Source organism: Gobio gobio (assembly GCF_949357685.1).
Source record: "Gobio gobio genome assembly, chromosome: 23".
In the NCBI taxonomy this organism is placed as follows: domain Eukaryota; kingdom Metazoa; phylum Chordata; class Actinopteri; order Cypriniformes; family Gobionidae; genus Gobio; species Gobio gobio.
In genome coordinates, this window is record NC_137119.1 from 26,798,002 (window position 1) to 26,823,424 (window position 25,423).

At 37.8% G+C, this 25,423-nt stretch overlaps 1 protein-coding gene across 1 annotated transcript in view; it reads right to left on the bottom strand.

Moving 5' to 3' along the window:
• Nucleotides 1-18,442: 18,442 nt before the first annotated feature.
• Nucleotides 18,443-25,423, bottom strand: part of ctnnd2a (catenin (cadherin-associated protein), delta 2a) — a 218,575-nt gene continuing 211,594 nt past the window's right edge. Inside the window, exons 15-17 of the mRNA XM_079806697.1 lie at nt 24,674-24,805; nt 23,763-23,839; nt 18,443-20,266 (exon numbers count right to left, since the gene is read on the bottom strand). Coding sequence (XP_079662823.1) covers nt 20,006-20,266; nt 23,763-23,839; nt 24,674-24,805 — 470 coding nt within the window. The 3' untranslated portion in view covers nt 18,443-20,005. The remainder of the gene's footprint in view (nt 20,267-23,762; nt 23,840-24,673; nt 24,806-25,423) is intronic.

Sequence of the window (25,423 nt, forward strand, 5' to 3'; positions counted from 1 at the left end):
TTATTGTTTACAGAATCATATAGTTATCATACCAAAGTGCCAGAGTTTGGCCCAACTAAGGCTATCTGAGTTTAGTTTGTCAGTATCAGTAAATACAGTTATGTTATAATGCACAAATGCAGTTATTCAATCAAAGATGGCTGTAAAAATAAAGCAATATTGTTTATCCTTTGGAACTTTCATTCACAAAAATCGAACCTTTCGTTTAAGTAAAATAATTGAAAATGGGGGTAATAAAAGCTTTTCTCCCAAACAAGTTGGCCATAATTATTGGCACACTTTTATTTTTGCAACATCCTTTTGCCTATAAGTCTTCTCCTATACTGCCTGAGTTTGGAGAACACCTGACAAGAGTTCAGAGACCATTCCTTTGTACAGAATCTCTCCAGATCCTTCAGATTCCCAGCTCCATGTCGGTGCTTCTTCTCTTCAGTTCAACTCACTCATTTTTTATAGGGTTACATTTCCTACATTGGACTGGGACAGCTGGCAGAAGCTTCATTTTGTGTCAGTGACACATTTGTGTGTTGATTTTGATGTTTGTTTTGGATCGTTGTCCTGATGGAAGATCCAACCACGGCCCAGATTTCTAGCAAAAAATAAATGTTTTATCTGTTGGTATTTGCTAGAATCCATGATACAATGTGTCTGAACAAGATGTCCAGGACCTTAAGCAAAAAAATAGGCCCACAACATTTAAGACCCAGCGGTATATTTAACCGTGGGCATACTTTTTATCCCTGTTTGCACCAAACCCCCCTTTTTTTCCATCTGACCGCAGAACCAGGTCCCTTTTGAAGTTCCAGTTGTGTCTGACAACTGAATATGCTGGAGTTTGTTTTTGGATGAACAAGGAGGATTTTTTTTTTACACCCTCCCAAACTACATGCAGTGATGTGCAGGTGTTTTTTTGTTGTTGTTTTTTTGCTTTCTTACCCCCAAGACTCAACCAATATCTGCAATTCTCCAGCTGTAATCCTTGGGGAGTCTTTCTCCTCCTCACCGCGCAGACAACATACCTTTTCCAGGCAGATTCGTAACATCTTTAGTTGATTAGAACTACTTAATTTTTGTCCTGATGGTGGAAAGGGGGATTGTCAATGCTTTAGATTTTTTCACTTTCTATTTTTTCAACAATCTTTTGCTGCACATCAGAACTATATTCTTTGGTTTGCTCATTGTGATGGCTGATTAAGGTAATTTGCACTTTGTGTTTCCTCATATTTATACTCCTGCGAAACAAGAAGTCATAGCTGGACAATTTCATGTTCCTAGTCCCCCATGGTGTGCTAAAAATGTAAATATTAATTGGAATACTGCAGAGATATTTTACTCATAAAACATTCTAAGGGGGCCAATAATTTTGGCCAACATGGAACGAAAAACATTTATTTCATTATGTTATTATTATAGTATTCATTGTTTTTTTAATGAAAGATCAAATTGATAAACAAGGCAGTTTTATTTTACAGCCATCTTTGATCATATTTACCAGGGGTGCCAATAATTCTGACCACAACTGTAAATCTTACAACTGTAAAATTCCCTGCATGTGCAACTGGCAGCTGTTGAATCGTGTTGACAAATTTACACTGAGGTGAATCATGACCACTAGAGGGGAGACTAATGCTTTAATAAATAACAGGAGTTTTCATTTTGAAACAAGCCATACAACTGCATGGACTGGCACTTTTTACTGGTAAAATAATCAAAACAGTCCAAATTGCATCAATATATTATAGAGTTTATTATGATGGAGAAGAATTCTGCATTTGCAGTATCAACTGTTATAGCTGTTAGATTCTGTCCATAGTTGCTAGGTGAAGTATCCCATCATATATTAAAGGAAATACATTCTCACTGACCACAAAAGGCCATGCGGGGAGTGTTCTGGGTTTAATAAACAGTTGTTGTATTGTGAAAGGCAATGAAACAGTTATGAACTATGGTTTAGGGGACATACTGTACAAGAGCTTCTGATCTGACCCTGATAGAGGCAGTATGTGATCATAATATATCACCGACAGGTTGAGCTGTATTGTGCTAAAAAATGTGCCAATGATGTCTGATTTTGTCAATAATTACTATGGCGTTCACAGAGTGGACGTCGTGTATCATGGGATATTGATGGGAGCTTTATGTAACCTTTAGCTTGCATGCTCTAATAACCGTATCGTTCTGATTAATATGAAAGACCTTTCGAGATTGTGTTCTTCTAACAGTGACAACCTGAAATGTCTCATTTTACCCCCTCCTCATTTTCACATATATTCAGAACAATTAAGCACACAGCCCCTCCCCACAATTCTCATCACTGTAGTGCATCTGGTAATGTCTCTCATTATTATTATAATTATATTACTATACATTATTAATATATTATTAATGTATTTATTAATATACATTATAAATATTATTATACATTATTATTATTTTTTTTTTTTAGAATGACAGAAATCTATTGTTTTGCTTTTATTTACAAAAATGTTTAAAAATGGAAATTTTTCAAATAACACATTATAAATAAAACAACTCTCAAAAATATTTTAAGATATATGCAGGGCAATCGATTAATCACATCCAAAATAAAAGTTTGTGTTTACATAATATATGTGCTTGTGTACTGTGTAATTACTATGTATGTATATTTTATATATTAGGGCTGTCAAAAGATTAATTGCGATTAATCGCATCCAAAATAAAAGTTTGTGTGTTTACATAATATATGTGTGTGTACTCTGTTAATTATTATTTATATATAAATACACACACATTCATGTATATATTTAAGAAATATTTGCATATACTGTAAATACATTTATATAATCTATAATAATATTATATAAATATAAATGTTTTATATATAAAAATAATATTTTTTTCTTAAATATATACATGCTTGTGTGTGTATTTATATATAAATAATAATTAACAGAGTTTTTGACAGCCCTAATATATATATATATATATATATATATATATATATATATATATATATATATATATATATATATATATATATATATATATATATATATATATATATATATATATATATATATATATATATATATATATATATATATATATATATATATATATATATATATATATATATATATATATATATATATATATATATATATATATATATATATATATATATATATATATATATATACATGTATGTATATATTTAAGAAAAATATTTGATTTATATAAAATGTTTATATTTATATATAAGATAAATTATATAAATATCTATACAGTATACACATGCAAATATTTCTTAAATATATACATAAAGGAGTGTGTATTTATATATACATAATAATCATACACAGTACACACACATATAGCCTATTATGTAAACAAACTATTATTTTGGATGCGATTAATCACAATTATATATTTACATAGGACACATAGTATTGGTAGCATTTGTTGAAGTGTATTACATTTTTTAATTACTTATTTATTCACTCACATTAGTTTTAATTTCAAATGTGCAAATACACCTGGGGGGTATTCCAGAAAGCAAGGTTAACTTCTTACTGTCACATATACCTTAAACTCTCGCTTGATTAACCCAAACCTTGCTTACTCGAGGTATGCTGGTTCCAAAAACAAGTCCAGGGGCCTGTACCACACTCTAAAAAAAAAAAGGTTCTATATGGCACCAAAAATAGTTCTTGGCTCGTAATCATAGGGGAACCTTTTTTAGTGCCATATAGCACCATTTTTGGTGCTTCAGTGGTTCTTCAGCGGTTCTTCAGTGGTTCTTCACCGGTTCTTCAGAGGTTCTTCACCGGTTCTTTGACTAAGGTGCTATATAGCACCTCTGAAGAACCGCTGAAGAACCACTGAAGCACCAAAATTGGTGCTATATAGCACTAAAAAAGGTTCCCCTATGATTACGAGCCTTTTTTTTTAGAGTGCACGATGGTAGTTTAACAAACTCAGGGTTACAGGATTAGTTTCGAGTTGACAAAACCAAACCAATCTATTCAGGCTTTGTTGGTCCCATGATGCTGATCATCAGCTTTCTCTGTCAACTCAGGCTTTGATCCGGAGTTTAGGAGTTTAGCTGTGACATCATCCGTGAACAGCCAATCACACGCTGTGGATCAACTGAGATTCACTTCTCTCTTCTGCAGAATATTACATGATTGAAAAATACTAAGAATTTAAACACATTTACACAGGAAGAACAAAAGAGCTGTCTATGAAACAGGACAACTTCTTATGCGTCAATACAAGTAAAAGTTATGAAGTTAGTTTAGTTGATATATAGAGAGATGTCGTGACCTTTAATTTGGAGTAGAAACAGGGGAGTGGCTTTATTGCATCAGAGGTGTGTCACTTTGCTCACAGGTGATTGGTCCAATTTCAGTTTGAGATCTCTAATCCAGAACATAACCTGCCCTGGAGCAGGTTAGCCATGGAGCGTAAATTACTATGGAGATGAACACTGCTAAAAGCCAAACCACTGTAATGGTACCTAAAACCCAGGATTGGCACAAACTAAGCTTAAAAATATCTGGCTAGCAAGCTAAACTGGCTTCATGGTACAGGCCCCAGGAGTAAGTTCAGACAACTCGGAGTATGTTCCCGGTTAACACACAAGACATTCTCAACAGAGCGACGAATCAATGATTCACCATGGAAACAGACGCTAGGAAAAAGAGAGCCAGTCTTCTTCTTTGGCGATTTACATAACCTACTAATTTATATTATAATATAATTCTTTAGAATGAATATATAATATTGGTTAATATATAAACATTTGGTTATATTAATAACTATATTAATTATATAAAACGCATCTGAATACCTCTTAAGCAAATTAACCCTGGAACATAACCTGCTCCGTTCAGAGAGTGAGTTGCTATGGCTACTTACATACCCTGAATGTTACCTCAGTTTTTGGAACCGAAAGTTGAGGTTATCTGCTTACTTATCCTTAAACATAACCAGGTATGTCACATAACCTGCTTTCTGGAATACCCCCCAGGCCTAGGGCCCATTTCAGAAAGGAGGTTAAGTGAAAACTCTGAGTATGATAACCCTGAAATGAGGGAAACTCTGGGTTTTCTGTTTCAGAATGGGAGGTATGTCAATCCTGAAAAAAGCAGAGTAGGCCTAAAGGCCTGTTCACACCGGGACGATTTTCGCGCGCGTTTAACACCTCGTGACTAAACAATGGGCGCCAATGTGAGTGTGCACACCGACGCGTAAAACGCCAGGCGTAAAAGCGTCATTTTTAAAAAAACGCCTCGGGTTCGTTTTTTTATTTTGACGCGGCGCGTAAAAAACTGGCCGACCAATGAGATCCGCACTTTTGTTCACGTGCCTGGAGCTGCTGAAGTTACAGTAAAACACGACTTGGTGGCGCTCAAGCACAAAATCGGTCTTGCCGAGCACACACTGATACGACGAAGAAGTAGTAAGTAGACAAAGAAGAAGATAGGCTGCTAATGCTGCTTGCCAGTTAGCAAAAAGTGTGTGAATGGTTTTGCCATAGACATAATATATCTATGGTTTTGGCAAGCACGTAAATACTGTCTCTCCTCTTCTTCTGTGTGACAAGCGAGTGTCAGAAGCGTAAGCGCCGCAGCACCACCTTGTGTACCGGGAGCGCATCTACTGAATGTGCACGTTCACTCGGCGCAACGCCAGTGGAAATCGCTTGGGTGTGAACACTCAAGACGCACCGAAAAACGTCACGAAAAACGCTGGCGATAAGCGCACGCGATATTCGTCCCAGTGTGTACAGGCCTTAAGTCAAGCCCGTTTCTGAAAGAGAGGTAATTTATATACTCAGAGTCAGTTACCATGGTAACTTACTCTGTGAAGCTAACCTGGGGCCTATACCATGAAGCCGGTTTAGCTGGCTAGCCAGATATGTTTAAGCTTAGTTTGAGCTAATCCTGGGTTTTGGGTACCATTAAAATGGTTTGGCTTTTAGCAATGTTCATCTCCATAGTAACTTACGCTCCACGGCTAACCTGCTCCAGGGCAGGTTATGTTCTGGATAAGAGATCAAACTGAAATTGGACCAATCAGCTGTGAGCAAAGTGACACACCTCTGATGCAATAAAGTCACTCCCCCCGTTTCTACTCCAAATTACAGGTCACTACATAGCAAATGGCTATTAAAGACTAAAGCGTCTGGCTTTTAACAATGCTTATTTATAATAATAATAATTTTGAATGATTTAGATTTCATTCATGAAATTATTATACCCGTAATCAATTACACATATATCATTTTAGTTAATCAATCATTAATAGGCACTTGGTTGAAATTAATATAAATAGCCTATACAAAGGTCAGACAAATAAGCTTTAAAATCAATAAAATAAAGCTATACAAATTACTACATGCAAGCTTAAATGTTCAATTCTCCATATATCAACTAAACTAACTTCATAACTTTTACTTGCATTGACGTAGTGAATATTTTCTTTAAGTTGTACTCCTTTATAGACAGCTCTTTTCTTCTTGCTGTGTAAATTTCTTTAAATTCTTAATATTTTTCAATCATGTAATATTCTGCAGAAGAGAGAAATGAATCTCGCTGCTTCTTTTGTGAGAAGTGAATCTCAGTTTTACTGATCCACAGCGTGTGATTGGCTGTTCACTACTGATGTCACAGCTAAACTCCTAAACTCAGGATCAAAGCCTGAGTTGACAGAGAAAGCTGATGATCAGCATCATGGGACCAACAAAGCCTGAATAGATTGGTTTGGTTTTGTCAACTCTAAACTAATCCTGTAACCCTGAGTTTGTTAAACTACCATCATGGTACAGGCCCCTGGTCTGGAGCAGGTTTTCTTCGGTAAACTCAGAGTTTCTTTCAGTCTCCGCCCCTTTTTAAAGTGCCAGCTGTGTTTAAATACTTAATTCATTCATTCACACTGCAAAAAAAAAGTCTAGAAAGCCTAGTAAAAAAATTCCGAAATTCTTAAATCAAGATGCGATAAGAAACATTATATAAGATAGTTAGTCCTGATAAGTGCATTTTACTTAAAACAAGTAAAATTATCTCTCAGTGGGATAAGAAAAATAATCTAATGGATGCAAAAGGAAACAAGATTACTTTTCTTAACACGCTGGCAGATAATTTGCAAAATAAGAAAAATGCTCTTAAATATTTTTTCCCCCTGAGGAATCCAGACTAAATGCCTTATGTTATTTTTCTTATGTAGAAAATGCCTCGATTTAAGAATCTTTAGACATTTTGACAGGAAACGACAAATATACCAAGAAAAGCATTTTTCGCAGTGCAGGTATTCATTGCTCATATTTTCATCATGCAGACACCGTCAAAGTGACAAAAATGGTATGTCCTTTACAGGATACTGTAGATGAGGCTGCATTAATTCGTAGGGAGTTTTACATCAGCAGACTTTTCTTTTTTCCTTTTTTTTTTTTGCCATATCCACATAGGCCTATTTATTTGAGCGGCATACCCATCCTCGCGCCTTCTGAAAATGACTCCGTATGGAATGGAAGGATGCCAGATGGAAGGGGAGTCCGAGATATTATATGCCGTAACCACCACCACCACAGCGGTTTAATAAACAAATTATTCACAATTGATTTGGTCATCTTTATTTCCAAATACAAAAGCAATGGTTATTCTTTCTCCTGTTGGATTTTATTATTCTTCCTCCATCTCCTCTTCATCTGTCAGTGGTGCTGGTGTTTTGCGAGCCTCTGCCTTCTTGCTATTGGCTGAGTAGAAGTCAAAAGTGAATTGGGGTTAGAGGACAGGTTGGGTTAGAGAACATTTAATTATATGAAAAGAGCATTAGACTATGCGGAAAAAGCTGCTGCACATTGAAATAGACACTGAATATTTATTTAATATGTCAAACGTTTGTAAAGTCATGCAGCCTACAAGCAATCTTTTATGCTTAAAGCTTTACCTGATTTAGTTGTTTTTTATACTTAATTTTTAGCTGCTGCCACATCCCCTCCCTTTTTCCCCCCTTCATCACAAGAGCGAAGAGCTGAGCAGAGCTGAGGTAAGTGCGGCAGTTATTCTCGGCGTGTGTCCAGTCAGGCGCGTTTTCAGATCATATATGGAAGCTTACTTTAATAGGAATTCATTGAAAAGTTGAAACACTCACTTTGCTCCACCGCTCCATTATTAATGCCCGAACTGAGGGGGCATCACACATTTACATTGTGTGAGTGAGATCTCACGCCTTTGGGCTGGTTGAAAACATGCAGAACTAGCTCCTTCTACAGGCTGTAGTCTCTAGCCTCTGGCCAAAAAAAACATCCGATGACGCAAAATGTCCATATTATCGGAAGATTTTTTCCAGAAACAAAATGCCAAATTCTCTCATCTCAGAGGGAAATGAGGGGGGAAAGTACCATAATTTGAATATACTACAGGTTTTCTATAGCCTAGAAATCTAGACGCACCCTAGCGGCAGAAAATGTATTTTGCCACGAGTGTAGTCTAGCAACTCTCGGTAGACCTGAGAGCTGGAAAAACCAAACTCTGGTCAGGCCAATCACAGCGTGTGTTGAGTCGGTGGGCGGGCTTAACATAATGACGGCACGTCACGGCAGAGTTGCGGAGGTTCTGCGTGCTACTCGTAAACAAAGAAGCTGACGAACAGTTGTCTTTTGAATCGGCTTTGGCCGCGACTCTGGAAGACTTGGAGTTAAGCTTTTCTTTGAGAAAAGAACAAAGAATGGCACTGAAGTCATTCTTAAGAACAGAAGATATGGTCGAAGTTTTGCCTACTGGATACGGCGAAAGTCTATCAACTAACGTTAGCTCGGCTTCACCTTCTTCTTTGCTCTGGTTGGTTGTGGCGATCATGGCGCTATCCAATTGCGTGCAGAGGGAATTTGAAAGACAACCGTTTATCCCGCCCCTCGGATTGAGCCCTGTCAATGGTGAGTTTCCAGACCCAACATCTTGATGTGGGTCTGGCTTGTCAGGTTAGGTTTTCTACTGATACAAAGCTTACTGCTAAATCGCTGAAGTAACCCTTTAACTCAGAGTCAGTCTACTCAGAGTTGATTGAACTAACTCAATTCAGCTGTTCTGAAACAAAAAACTCATCTCAGGGAAAGTCAACTCAGAGTTATGTAATGTGAAATACACCCGTTTACAGTAATGTGAATCATCATTAAACATAATTTGAAACTACACTCTTAAAAATAAAGGTTCTTTGGCAGGGTGTATGGTTCCATAGCACAAAAGGTTCTTTGCAGTGCAGAAAGGTTCTTTAGACTATAAAATGGTAAGAAAAAAAGTGTTCTTTAAAGAACTTTTCACAAAACAACTTTATTTTTAAGAGTGTGTGCACTCACAGAAAGAAGGTACAAAAGCTGTCACTGGGGTGGGACCCTTTCAAAAGGTCCTAATATACAATTTAGGTGCTAATATAGGGTGACCAAAGTCCTGTTTTCCCAGGACATGTCCTGTTTTCAAGTGCTGTCCTGGCCCTAATATAACAATTTTCTATCCATACAGAGGGGGGCGTATACTTTAAATGTATTAAAATGAATAAGGAATCTTTGAGTAAACTTTGAGTATCTCATTGCCTGGCCGAGTTTCCTGGTTTTCTGTAATCAAATATATATATACGCTAATATGTACACTTTAGGTACTGTTGTGCAGTGTTGGGGAAAGTTACTTTTAAAAGTAATGTGTTACAATAAAAAATTAATTGTTCTGAAAATATGCAATGCATCGAATCTTTATGGTCCTAGAAGACTATTTTCTTTATGCAATTTTTTTTGTTTGTTGCGGGGGTGACATAGACACTTCATATTCCTCTAACTGAATAGAAGCTATTGGTCATTTTGGAAGGAAATAACACTGATGTAATCAGGTCTGGCATAAAGGTGTAGCGTCTGACATTCACAGATGCCTATTACACTAACAACCCTGTTCAGTCCGAAATGAATCCTGACGAAAATTCATTTTCCCTTCATGAATAATTTCATCTGCAGTGGGATGATGATCCTTTTGTTTAACTTTTGTCTTCACAGAAATTGATTTTGTGCCAAATCTGCATTTCGGGGCTCTAATTCATGGATGTGTCAACAGCACGAAAGAGAGATGGGTTTCGAGTTCTTGCCGTATTTGCCCTGGCGTAAAATGACACATTGTTAAATTGAAGACCTATTTTCATGCCACATTAGATTATAATCCCACAGTGTGAGGCGGCACACACTGAAAATGAAATTTTGGTACATATTGAACACTTAATCATTGCAAGGGTTCAGGGGAAATAGAGCTATTCTGCACACCCTCTGAATTTAATTTTACAACTTCACAGTGCCGAGGGGATGAGACAGCGAGCGTCTGAGTCTCGCATTGAAATATTTCAACCTGTGAGTCAGTAACATTTACAGGCTATAACTGAGACAAGTACTCAACAATTGCCAACATTCATATACTATATATCCCAGAATTCAAGTCTCCAAACAATGTTAATCTAACTTGACGTTATCGACTCTATAATGCTTGTAAGTCTAGACTCACAAATCCAATTATGGTATTGTGTAAATGGTCTAGTATTCAAGATGAGGAGACTTTTGTTTTTATGATATGCAAGTCTGAAGCAAAAACAAAAAAACAAATCCATATTTTGTTCCTGCAGTACTTTGGAACACACACTGTACAATACAGAATATTACATGATATTTCAGTAAAACACTTTACAATAAGGTTTAATTTTAGTTAACTGCAACTAACGTAGCTGTAATGTAGTTAACATGAACTAACAATGAACAATATTTACAGCAATTGTTAATCTAAGCATTTAATAATACATTTTCAATATCAAGTTTTTGTTAACATGTTAATGCACTATAACATGAAAGTTTTTACTAACCAATATCGACAAAGTTTAATAAATAAATGCTGTAAAAAAAGTGATTAATGTTAAGAAATGATCCCTTATTGTACAGAGTTACCTATATTTCTTCTGCTATTACACACTATATCGTTCAAAAGTTCAGTTATTCAGTAGGCTTCTTTTTTTCTATCCAGCAAGGACGAAAAAGTGACATTAAAGACATAAATAGGCCTACTGTTCATTTGCACTTTATTCATCAAAGTATCCTGGGAAAAAAATATCACAATTTCCACAAAAAAAATTAAGCAGAACAACGGTTTTCAACATTGATAATAATAATAAATGTTTCTTGGGTAGCATATCAGCATATATAGTGCATGGTACAGGTATGATGGCAGTTAGCATTGCACTCTGGTTCCCTCGAGAAAAACCCAATAGGATTTTGGAGCCCGATCTCACGAAAATGCGTATAAATAAAATGAGTGTATTATACGTACGAACCCCCACCCCCATCCTACCCAACTAAGAGCGTGTATCATATGCACGCGCAAATGACATAGACTTTTTGGATTATCGCTAAAAACAAAGCGTCAACAAAAGTAAAAATAAACAAAAGTTTATGATACTTGCACATATTGTCCATCAAGATAATTTTCACAGATGAACACAACTTTTATGAACTTTGAAGCCTAAACGCAGTCGCCAGAAGTCAAAAGCTAAAGGTAAGCTATAAACAAACTAATACACCACGATCCCACTACTTCAACGTCACCATCACTAAAACATTTTCCCAGAAAGTTTGAGTTAGAATAGTTTATAAGAGCACAATTGTGCGCATAATGAGTATGTAAAGGTGGACTGAGTTTACCTGTTGACGTTTAATCTCCCCGACTGCCTCTGTAGTCCCATTTTGCTACTTGTTAGCAACCGCGATTTTCAAGACACACAACAGCTTCAAAAAATCACGAGTGGGGGTAATAATGATGTATTTTATGTTGAAGAATAAAACATAAACGTGTCTTGAGCTTGTGTACACCAAAGAGCTTATTGCACAAACAAAATTCCATTAATAAAAAAAAAAAAACCATTTGGGGACAATGGAACCGGAAGTGCTAAAATGGCCTACAAAGTGATGTCATACCTGCACCACTCTATTAGAGTGGTTTCTGAAGGAACATTCAGCTTTGCATCACAGGAATAAATTATATATTAAAATATATGGAAACAGAAAACAGCCATATTGTAATAATATTTCACAATATTCATGTTTTACTCAATTTTTAATTAAATAAATGCAGCTCTCAAAACAGTATACAAAATCTTAATGACCCCAAACTTTTGAACTGTAATGATATTTAATGATCAATGAATTTCAAGGAGTTTTCCCTGACCTTCCCAGTCAATTCATGATTACTTGCTTATAGGGAATCATTTTATTAGAGATTGCTCAGGCAGATTTCAAGCTGTATGTCCCCCCAAAAAAAAATCTTTAAAAAAAATGTATTTCAACAAGGACACTTACTAGTGTACAAATGTCTCCAATAAGACCCTCAGCGGACAGGCTGATGCTATCACAATGGCTTGAGGGCAGGTTTTACTCCAGCCACTATATCAAGCTGATGCAATATTATAGAGCAGAGCAAAACTAGAAAAATATGTGGCTTTTCCACGACTTTCACTTCAGTTTTACAATTCCCTTACATTTCCATGACCATCAGGACTGTGTGCAACAGATCAAAATTTCTGTATGTCCCTCCTGCTTTCTTCTGTGCTGGATGGTGAAACTCTGTCCCTGAAAGGAGAGAAGTAATGACAACACTCACACTGACAGGAAATGAGATATATAGAGCTCTTCTCAAAAGGCTAAATTTAAGGTGCCTGTTACTTAATCCCCATAATGCCTCACCAGGCATGATCCGCCACATCCTCCTTGACTAAGAAGAGAATCCATCAAGTGTGCTTATTTATTTCGTTTCCTGCTACAGGTAATAACAGTGACAGGCCCTCTCTTCACGTCTGTGTGCCCATGTGCGAATTGTTCGGTAGCCTAAATCGGCGCAAGAGACCCCTGTTGTACATCATGCAAAGCCTGCTGGGGATGTAATGCTCTGAAACAGTGCTCTCTGCTGAGCTATGGATTATGGGAAGGATTCAAAGCCGGCATCTCTTGCTTCTGTTTTCCTGTTTCCTAGGGAACGCTCCATAGTCTCTTTCATCACAGTGATAGAGCATTCGGATGGCTGCGGATCTGACAATACCGCACCCGCCTGGAAGTGGTGGAGGAGCGGATCAATAAAAGGACTTGTGTGTAATCCTACTTGGTCAGTCTCCAAATGTTTAAAAGACATTTGCTATTATGAATATATAAAACATTACTTAACACAAAACCCCATTAACAAGGACCTTCTTGATTTTGTTTTTGGGGTCTACTTGAATAAGCATTCATGCTTGAATGTTCAAAAACACATAATTTTTTAACATATATTATTGCAGCACCTCTCTTCCAATTCTGTCAGTAACACTTTGTTTAGTTTCTGTCAGAAGTCTTGCTTCTGTCTCCTTCCGAAAAACACAATGTACTCTGATTGGTCAGCTGGACCAATGTGTTGTGATTGGTCACTTTGAAAGTGTGCCATAACCTTGAGTTTCAACATACTACTAATGCAACTCAAGCCCAGGCCTCGCCCCTTTTTTGCGTATGCCTTGAGGAGTGAATTATTTAAACGAGGAATAATGTGACGTGTCCGTTCCCCCGAAGAAAACTCAAGCATACTATTGAGGCGTTTCAGGGGCTGCATCCGAAATCGCATACTTTCTTGAGTAGGTACTTATTTTGAACAAGTACTTTGCAACTGCTAAAAAGTGTGTTCTATATAGGATGTGTGTAGTATGAATGTATTCCGGACCTATACATCCGCCATGCTGTGATTGTCATGTGACCAACCAGCATCAGTCGTGTCACTTCACTGCCATCCAAACAAATCCTCTCCCATGGTCTCATGGGGTAGTAAAGTGTCTATTGTATGCACACTTCAAAATCTTGCTAGAAATAGACCCTGTCCCGAATGGACCCTAAACACTTGTGGTCTTTCAAGTCCAAACTTTGACTGTTGTGTAGAAGTCTGCTGCGGAGCTCACTTCAGTGCGGGGGGTGCTTGTGAGACACCTAAAATGACAAATGGGACACCCAACTTTCTTGTGGACTTCCCAGTCACGCGGCAGCCATTGCAAGTCCACAAGACTGTAAGTACATGAAGTGTGCCATCTGGAATAGGGCCTTAGTAAGTCATCCACGTTTTGCCTACTCTTTTATGAGTACTTTAAAGGGTTAGTTCACCCAAAAATGAAAATTCTGTCATTAATTACTCACCCTCATGTCGTTCGACACCCGTAAGACCTTTGTTCATCTTCAGAACACAGATTAAGATATTTTAGTTGAAATCTGATGGCTCAGAAAGGCCTCCATTGGCAGCAATGTATTCTGCACTCACAAGACCCATAAAAGGTACTAAAGACGTTGTTACAAAGTCCATCTCAATACAGTGGTTCTACAATAATTTTATGAAGCGACGAGAATTAGTTTTTGTGCGCAAAAAAACCCTAAATAACGACTTGTATAGTGATGACCCATTTCAAAACACAGCATCATGAAGCTTCGAAGCGTTACGAATCAGCGAGTCGATTCATGATGTCAAACCGCCAAACTGCTGAAATCACGTGACTTTGGCAATCCAAACTGCTGAATCGACTCACTGATTCATAACGCTTTGGAGCTTCATGGTGCACTGTTTTGAAATCGGTCATCACTATTTAAGTCGTTATTTAGGGTTTTTTTTGCGCACAAAAACTATTCCACTGTAGTGAGATGGACTTTGTAACGACGTCTTTAGTACCTTTTATGGGTCTTGAGAGTGTAAAGTACATCGCTGCCAATGGAGGCCTTTCTGAGCCATCGGATTTCATCAAAAATATCTTAATTTGTGTTCCGAAGATGAACGGAGGTCTTACTGGTGTCGAACAACATGAGGGTGAGTAATTAATGACAGAATTTTCATTTTTGGGTGAACTAACTCTTTAAATTTAAACATACTACTATTGTCACATATTGTTTTTCAAATATAAAAATGCAGTCAGGGAGTTCAGAAACAGTGTTTCCTCAATATCTTATCCAAAAGTGAATATGCTTAAATAATGTATAATTGCTTAAAAAGCATCTTGCGTGACGTGTTAAGCTTTACTTGCGATCTTGTTTACATGTAGTTTACTTTTTATACACGAGGAACCCATAACTGCACCCGTGGTAACAAACAATATGCCTGCTAGTGAAAATATCCTGCATGTAAGGCTATTACTAAATATTGAGAAGAAAATGAGGCCCAGGTTGGGCAGCATTATCTTCCAGCAGTTGGCGAGACGCGATTCAAATAAATTCATGATTCATAGGTTTTTGAATGAACTCAAAAGCAATTTTTTCCAATTCAGAATGATTCACTTTGAATCTCATTGAAATTATACACTCACCTAAAGGATTATTAGGAACACCATACTAATACTGTGCTTGACCCCCTTTCGCCTTCAGAACTGCCTTAATTCTACGTGGCATTGATTCAACAAGGTGCTGAAAGCATTCTTTAGAAATGTTGGCCCATATTGATAGGATAGCATCTTGCAGTTGATGGAGATTTGTGGGATGCACATCCAGGGCACAAGGCTCCCCGTTCCACCACATCCCCAAAAATGCTCTACTGGGTTGAGATCTGGGCCCGTATTTATCAAGCATCTGAGAATTACTCACAAGAACACTGCTAAGAATTGACTTAAGAGTAAAACAATTCTTGGCTCAAAGCTGTGCTTAAAAGTTAGTTATCAAGTATCTCAATCATACAATGGGACCTATTTTAACGATCTGAAATGCAAGTGTCAAAGCGTGAAGCGCAAGTAACTTTGTGGGCGGGTCTCGGCGCTGTTGCTATTTTCCCGGCGGGATAAATGGCTCTTGCGCCCGGCGCAAATCTAAAATGGGTTGGTCTGAAGTAGCTTCATTATTCATAGGTGTGGTTTGGGCGTAACGTGAATAAACCAATCCGAGCGTCATCCAACATTCCCTGTAAAAGCAGGTGCGCAAGTTCCATTATGGATTGCTATTATTATGGCGTATTTACCAGGCGCACGCCAGGAGCGGTTCACAGCCGAGGAGACTGATGTGCTTGTAAGAGCAGTGAAAGACAGAGAAGTGAAGTTGTAATGTTGTACATTATGGTAAAGGTGATTTCACAGTCTTTTTTTTTTCAGTCTTTCAGTTTTTTCAGTTTTTCAGTCGATTTTTTTTCCTGGTTCTTGACGGACAAACCAATTTGTCAGATGTCCTTATATACATATATGTCTTGCCACTATATTGGGCAAACAGGTCTTATCCTTAATTATTACAATTAGCCTGAATCATTTGTAAGCTAGATTTATGCCTATTTTTTTCACATCTTCGTGGCACACCACAATGATTTCCGTCATCTCATGTGTTAATATTTTTTTAGTGTAACAATTTATGATTTGCAAAAATAACTGTTACATCTGTGTAGATTACATGAGCAAAGTGTATGCGCGTTGTGCACGCTATACATTATGGTCAAGCATACGCCCTTAAAATAGCATAATGAACAACGCGCAACGCGCCACTGACTTTAGACTAGGTTTTTTCTGGTCAGTGGCGCAATTGTTTAATGGAACAGCAAAATAGCACCAGGGATTGTTTGCGCCGGAACACGCCTCCTTTTTTGCGCTGAACCGCCCAGGTAGCGCAAGTTCATTCACTAGTTTAGCGACGTGCTTCTGTGGAGGGAAAAGCGCGCTTTGCGCGGGTGCAAAATAGGAATGACACATGCGTCGGTGTACAAAGTCAATTGCGCTGGGTGCAAGATAGGGCCCATTAAGTGAAGTGTAGGACTTAATCTTAAGTGTCAGTCTTAGAGTTGATTTATGACACTTTGCTGTGCCACAAACAGGATTTTGGATGATGTCATAGGCATGAACCAATCACTGAATAGATGTCCTTATCTAAGAATATTCTCAGATAAATTCACATTGAATGGTGAAATTCCTAAGAGGAGTATACATTCAACATACATTTGACAATAAATACTTTTCAAGAGAATACATTATAATATACACATTTGAAATGAAAGATAAACACGTTTTCCACCATGTCTTAATTACACTTTTTTAAACTGGTGTGCTGTTAACTGACCTGCCTATATATGGCCTAGATTTTGGGATATAATCAGCCATTATGGATTCTAAAAGAAAACCAAACTGGCAGGAGAAAGAAGCACTACTGCTTGCTGAATTAGTCGAAAAGCGGAAACGTTATAAAAGGCAAGTTCAGCCCAACATTAACCAGCGCTGACAAAGATGATGCCTGCTCTGTCCAAACGATACTGTTTAATTAACTGCTCATTGTCAAACATTTCAAAAACATTCTTTCTCTTCTAAAAATATTTGCACACGTCTCTGTCTCCTCAGTGCCATCATAAACCCCTACTGGCAACTCCTAACCACTTGAGAGACCTCTTGAGCTGTCTTAAATAACTGGGAGAGTAAGAGTGATTCTTAGCGTTAAGAAATTTGACAACTTGCTTTTATACTTAAGGTTGAAAGTAGGAGTACATTTCATGAATTCTCAGCACTTAAGACTAAAATGGCACTTTAAGAAGCTTGATAAATACGGACCCTGGTGACTGTGGGGGCCATTTTAGTACAGTGAACTCATTGTCATGTTCAAGAAACCAATTTGAAATGATTCAAGCTTTGTGACATGGTGTATTATCCTGCTGGAAGTAGCCATCAGAGGATGGGGCCTTGGTGGTCATAAAGGAATGGACATGGTCAGAAACAATGCTCAGGTAGGCCGTGGCATTTAAATGAAGTCTGCTGCGGAGCTCGCACCAGTGGGCACATATCGATCGCAAAGGGGGCCCTCGCGAGCACCCTTCTGAAACCTACAATGACAAATGGGACACCCTACGGGCTCATGGACTTAACGGACATGCGCACGCGGCAGCCATTGCAAGTCCACAAGACCGAAAGTGCATTTGAAGTGTGCAATTTGGGACAGGGCCTTAGATTTGAATAAAGTATTTTTAGAAGTAGGCGGAGTAACAGAGCACACCTACCTATTATGTAATCGCAACTTTTCCAGAAAGTTTGCTTTGGCAAGTTCTTCCGAACTCCAAACAAACTTTGTTTTGGTTTTATTTTGTTCAAAATTACATCACACCAGTTTGTTCTTCAATTTTGCTTGAGGTATATTGGGGAGAAATACACCGAACAATGTCTCTAGTAATTTGTAATTTTTTTTTACAAATCCTGAGGGCGAGGAGAGCACTCCCCACATATTGGTTAAACTAATCCTAAATGTGCACACAAAATAATGTAATGTTCTTTATTTCTAGATCAATTTTAGTTAAGATAAATGCATTAAAGTGTAGCAAAACTTACCCCATAGCACCACTACCATTAACCATTGGTAAAACTGGTGTAACCGCGTATACAGTACATTCGGTGAGAATATCATGGCAAGTCTAGTGGACATAAGAATACAGCTCCAAATCGCAAAGAGTAATTTATTGTCCTGACATCAGAACATAATCCAAATCCAGCGTGATTATTTATGTAGCTTGGTAACAACACAACTGGGACCAGGTCAACATTTCAAGTTTCATTTTCTCTTTTCTCTGTAGGAATCAGAACATGAAGGTAAACAGAAAGTTTTTTCTTTTTTTTGTACTTTGTAAAGTCTTTTCGGGTTTGCTGCTTTCAGTGACACTGACATCTGCACATAAAAATTATATAGATCTATATTTATATTCATATTTATATATTTATCATTCTCTATTAACATCTCAGTGTAGCAGTTCATCATCTCTTGTCAAGTCAAACAGTAGAAGCAACCTGTCAGAAACAAAGCCTCTCATATCAAACACTGATCGACGTACAGCACACACTCAACTAACATTGAAAGACAGGTTTTTTTGTACATCTTTGGAGGGAATTAAGCTTGCAAAGTTAAGTTTTGCCCTCCTGGTAGTATTCCAGTGTTTTCTAGACGTCGCTTAATTCCAGTAAAACACACTAATGAACAAAACAAAAAACAAAAACGCATGTACAAATCGAAGAAATTATTAACTGAAAAACCTAAAAAATGTCTCCAGTGCTGATCGAAGAGATTTTAAAATTTGGCACAGTCATTTAGCACAGAAAACTGTGACAGTTTTCCTGCAAATGTGGATGATAAATAGCCGCATTTATTTTTATTCCGCACCGAGTCATCAAGAAAGAAAAAAGTGAAATTAAAAAAGAATCTATGTCAAAAATCTACATCTATTTTTGTAGGCAGTGAGAAAGCACTTCATCGACGAGGAGAGGAGAGTGGAATGATGCTCCGGTCTTCATCTGCTTTTGTTTTTAGTTGCCACAGACATATTCACATTTTCAGAATGAACGATACTGGCATATACATCCTTGCTCTTCGAATGACATTTTGGGAAGGGGACATTGAAGGTTAATACATCTCTCCGAGGATTTTTTTTTTTTTGTCTTTTTCTTTGTACTGTAAAACAAATACCTAAAGCCACAGGAAGAACCGAGTGGTCTGTGTAATTTACACAATGCACTTGTGTAATGCATCTCTTTAATTTACACTAAATACTTTACATCAAATTAAAAAAGATCAAATAAAAATAGAGGGAGAAATGTAGGGAAAAAAAAGCTTTTAATCCACGTGACGTGAAAAAGTTTCGAAAAAGGTGAAAAGCTGTTCCCGTAGCTCGTTTTACAAACTTAATTTTCTTGTGCTTACATACCTCGCCTTCCTCGACTAAACTTCTTTTTTTCCTCTACACTTTTCAAATACCTTTCAATACAAACCCACTTTCTACACCAAAGGTTAAGCTTTCTCTTCTCTTTAAAGTATGTGCTCCTCTCTCATCTCTCGCGCATTCTTTCTCTCTCTGTCAAGGCCTTCTTTTCTCTCTCGCTTTCTTTTTCCTCCCTGCTCATATTCACCACGGAACCAGCTTAGACGAAAAAAAACTCTGAAAAATGTTTTGTGACGTGCATGCACATGCAGTTTCCCGGCCTCTCTACGTGCCCCACCTCGGCGAGGCTCCAAGTCCTAAACCCAAGAGTCGGGGGACGCAGGGTAGTGACTCGTTTCGTAGTTGAGTTCGCTATAGGGCCGGGCGGCAGAGTAGAAGTCCACGTAATTCCCGGTGGACTTGAGTCCCAGGTGCATATTCAGATCGGTGGCGGGAGGGGGGCGATGGACCTGATCCTCAAAAAATGGCTCCTCAAAGTTCCTAGTGGAGTTTTGATAGATGGGGTAGGCCTCGTAGTCCTTGTGCGGGGACTCCTGTGGGGCGACAGGCACTGGGACCTGAGAAGAAAGAAGTATTTGTGAGTGAAGTTGATCAACAGACCCATCCAGGGTCTTGCATCTTATATTTGGAAGGAAAAGGCAGCTGTTGTGTCTCCAAATACATTGATTTGGAGCTGAGGGGGTAATTTTTTGGGTGAACTATCCCTTTAAGCACATGATTTACTCACCCTCAAGCCATCCTAGGTGTATATGACATTCTTCTTTCGGAAGAATACAATCAGAGTTATATTTAAAAATGTCTTGGCTCTTCCAAGCTTTATAATGGCAGTGGATGGCAGCCCAAAATTTGAAGCCCAAAAAAGTGTATCCATCCATCATAAACGTACTCCACACGGCTCCGGGGGGTTAATAAAGGCCTTCTGAAGTGAATCGATGGGTTAGTGTAAGAAAAATATCCATATTTAACTCAATATAAAGTAAAATATCAAGCTTCCTGCGGACTAAAGTGTAACGCCTCTCGCAGATCAAAAAGCTTGCGCTACGTCCGACCCCATCGTCGTGCCAGTTACACTTCTTTTGTAAGTTGTGTACAGAAAGCGGTCCGCCACAAACTAGATATTTTACTTTATAACGTGTTAAAGGGGGGGGGGGGGGGGGGTGAAATGCTGTTTCATGCATACTGAGTTTTTTACACTGTTTAAGACTTGGATTCCCATGCTAAACATGGACAAAAAGTTGGACGTTTAAGGAATTTTTCTGTGCCAAAACCGTTTTTCCGGTTTCTCACAAGTTTCGGAAAGTTTTTTTCGAGTATGGGTCTATCTGACGTCAGCAAGGGCGGAATGTCCTTGTATGGGCCGTACGGGCTCTTCTCCCGGAAGGGCGCGCACGCGACTAGAGGGAGAGCGCAAACGCTTTAAGGAAGCCGGCTACGCTGCAGTCACAGGACTTCACGAAATCATGTCACCAAAGAAGTGTGTTTTTGGTTGTCAGGGCAAGACAACCCTGTACAGCTTCCCAAAGAACCCAGCGTTAATGGGACAGTGGATGGAGTTTGTTTTTCCGGAGCAGCAATGGAGTTGTGCAAGTGTTTTTTTCTGTTTCCTGCATTTCGGCAACGATCGTTTTATAAACAAGGCCCGGTTCAACTCCGGATTTGTAGCTCGTCTAATGCTGAAAGATGGAGCAGTCCCAACAATAAAGGTTCACGGTCGTGCGTTGGAAGAAGGCTGTGAGTAAAACTGCTTCAAATGTCTTTGATTTGTCAGCTATCGGCGTGTAAGTGCACCTCATGTAAACAACATGACGTGCAAAACCGTTCCGCTTGCTACTGCTAACTTTAAGTCCTTATAAACCTGGTTTATGACCTCATAAACCATGAGTAAACACACACAAATGTGGTAAAACTCGCGCATGACAAGCCGCTAAGCAAATATATACAGTTACAGTACATAACACATAGAGACGACCTGCTGTAGTATCTGATTGATAGTCATGGTTTATTTAGGATAATGTTTTCTTTCCCACGTTTAAGGATGTCACACCTTTCAGACGCTCTCAACGCAATAGCTGTGCGCGCTTGTGGCTGTTTAGCTCCGCCCACACAACACGCCTCCAGCTGCTCGTTTTTTTCCCGGAAAGACTCGGTACAGTGTATCTTTCTTTTATAAATATAATAACACTAAAGATTTTTAGGAGATATGAAGGATGCAATACTACTCTATACGTACTCAAGATTTACACAAGATTGACTGAAACTGTGTGTTTCACCCCCCTTTAAATATGGATATTTCTCTTACAAAAACCCATCAATTCACTTCGGAAGACCTTTATTAACCCCCCTTTTATAATGGATGGATGGACTTTTTTGGTCTTCAAATTTTGGATTCAAATCTTGGATTAGACAGGGCATTTTTTATATAACTCTGATTGTATTGGTCTGAAAGAAGAATGTCATATACACCTAGGATAACTTGAGGGAGAGTAAATTATGGGCTAATTTTCATTTTTGGGTGAAATATCCATTTAACTATAAGGATGGCTATATCACATTATTGATAATGCACAGGCATTTTTATGCCTTGCAAACATAAACATTTAGTTTTCTGTGACATTTGGTTGCAGAATCTTTTTAAACTCGTCAGCTAGATAAATCTATTTTTGAGTTTTTGTTAAACTCACAAGAATGACTTGTGATAGTCTTGGTAGCATCAGTAAAAATGGGTTGAAGGACATTCAATATTATGCATTTATTAAATTAATGCTGTCTTGGACTTTCCCAAACATTTTCTGGATAAAAAATGAAAAATGTGTGAAAATGTATAATTATAAGAAAAATAAATGTATAAAAAAAATGTAATGAATAATATACATTTACAATTAGAAAAGTAAAATGAGTGTTGTCAAATCGATTAATTGTGATTAATCACATCTAGCATAAACGTTTTATGTTATGTTCGATGCAATTAATCGCGATTAATTGATTTGACAGCACTAAAATTAAAACATTTAAACAGAATAAAAAGTTCAGTTAAAATGTAGGCATAACAATTTCAAAGGTTAACTACTGCCTCAACCCAGCAAGCAGAAAAAAAAACCTTATTGTTGGGCCCTGTTGAATCTTTATATCTGATCGATTGATACTGTGAAATACTCATTCTCACGTCATTCCAAACTCATACGACTTTCCTTATACAGTGAATTTCACTGGTCTTTTTCATATGCAGATGTACACATGAGATCTAATAAATCATAACATTCTGCATTCTTCATAACGTCTCTTTTTGGAAGTCAGCAAGTCGTGCTTATGATTAGAACCACATAAGTTGAGTAAATGATCCCAAAATGTTCCTTTTTGAGCGAACTAACCCTTTAAATTCACATCATTCTGTCCATTCAGAGCTGCTTTCGATAACAGGAAGATTCGAAGCAGAAAATGAGATGTTACTAATTGAAAAAGATGCAGAGCTGAATGCTCTCCAGCTACAGAAAGGAAAGATCTATGTGGAAGCCAGGCTTATCGGCACCCAGCCTCCCCGCAGCTGCTCGTCTGGGAAAGCTTTTCTGTCGACTAACTCGACATACGGTGTATTTCGGAAGTGTGCCAGGGACATCTGGCAAACCTTATCCATATGAAATCGGAAAATTTACCATTCTGAACCTTGTCAAGTAGAAGTAATAGATCTTCTATAAGGCCAAAGTGCCAAAAATACTTCAGCACTTGGAAGCATGTAGTTGCTATTCATTAGCATAGCACGCCGGCTCACAAAGTCAAATAAACAACATCTGATAGGTATATGCAAGAATGAATACATCTTCATGCTTTTGTTTGCCAACACAGTTCTGGATTGGTAGATAGACAGCTGCCTTGTGTTGAAAACATGCACTATCGACTTATCCTCACATAGCCGCATAACAGTTGTAGTAAATGTAAATGATGTCTGATTTTAGGAAGGATCTCCACCGTCGGAGACACATTTCACATACGCTGTTGGAGCTGCAGTCCCTGTTTGACCCTGTTAGTCGAGTCGTCTCAGGCTGATTCACCACTCACCTGGTTGTGTTTGATCTCGTCATTTGAAGTCTCGTACGAGTTCCGGAACAATGTGGATGTTCCACATGAGGTTTGAACTGAGGGATGAAAGCGAGAGAGCTTGAATGTGCAGAGAATGTTTTCTTTTTAATAAATCAAGCATTAAACAGCTATGAAAAATTCTGGAAATTGCACTCATTGACAGTGAAACAAATCCAACCGTTTATAAGATGCTCTGGCAGGGATGTAACTAGGAATTCTGAGCTTTTTAAAAGGAATGAGGGATATGACCTGATGGACCGCACACATACATGTGCACACGGCCTATGACGTGATCACACATATATTAAGATATTAATAAAACCTATAAGATATTCAAATATATATATATTGATACACAATACACTCAATTAATAATGGATCTTACATCAGCCCTACTAGAACCCTCCTAAATACAGTATAAATTAAAATGATTCATTTAATTATTCATATAAATGCAAATATTAATAAAAAAAAATACATAGTAATATTATAAATACATAAAATACAAATATAAATATGTTAAAATTACCATGCATCAATATCGATATAATTTGCACCAATATAACAATACACAGACATAAACGGCATATTTACCTAAATATATATATAAAAAAATATATTTTAATAAATAACAAATGACTCACATAGACTTTTCTGGATATTTAGAGTTTTAAAATAGATTAATTTAGGCATATAAAACCACTGTGATGTTAACTGTTTCGCTTAAATTTGAATTTTGAACCTCGAACAACAGAGTTTCAATCTTTGTCATCAAAAGTTATTTCACATAAAAAGCTAAGTGTATGTATATCTAGTTTACACGCCGTTAAGTGCTTCAAACAAAACTCTGTGTATCTTTCTTCTCACCCTCCTCTTAAAGTTAGACCTACCTGCCATTGTTTCTTTTCTGGAAGTGAGCTCTCCTTTGTTTCCATGGTAACCGGCGTTGGTTCCAGTTGAGTCGTAGTCGCTCTTCCTGTCCTTGAGGCTGATCATCTCTCTGGGTGAGGCGGGGGCGCTGGCTGCAATTCAAATAATCACACAAACCCTTCTTACTGAGCATCTGGGGACACACTGGCCTGATTTCACACTTTGTAGCTCTCTCTCTCGCTCTCTCTTTTATTTGTTGTTGTTCTATTTGCCTATTCTCATTTTGGTGTAACTAACTTGGACTCTGCTCCCCCCACCCTCAGTTTCTGCTTATTTTGTCCAAATGTTTCTGACTTTGTTCATAGCTTCCTGTCTGTACGAGGCTGGACATGCAGAGATGTGCATCATTATTCATCATTAGTGCTGTTTAGCATGACAGCATGAAGAAGGATGATTCCAACAGGTCTTGTAACAGCCAGCTCCAATCTACTCTGCTTCCCCAAGTCATGAGAAAAAAAATCACACAAAACATACCATATTTGTCCTTGAAATGCCATTCTCTGAGAGAAAAAAATCAAGGCACAATTGAAAAGTTTGAAGGTACAATTTTTGAGTGGTTATTAGAACGCTGCTATACGGTTGCCAGAGTGTTCTGAGTGGGGGCTCCTCATAACTGTATAACTTATGTCCCTCAGTAGTCAACAATTTTATCCCTTAAACTCATCTTTGATCACCAAAATGACATATTTAAACTTTTTTTTTTCCTGTGA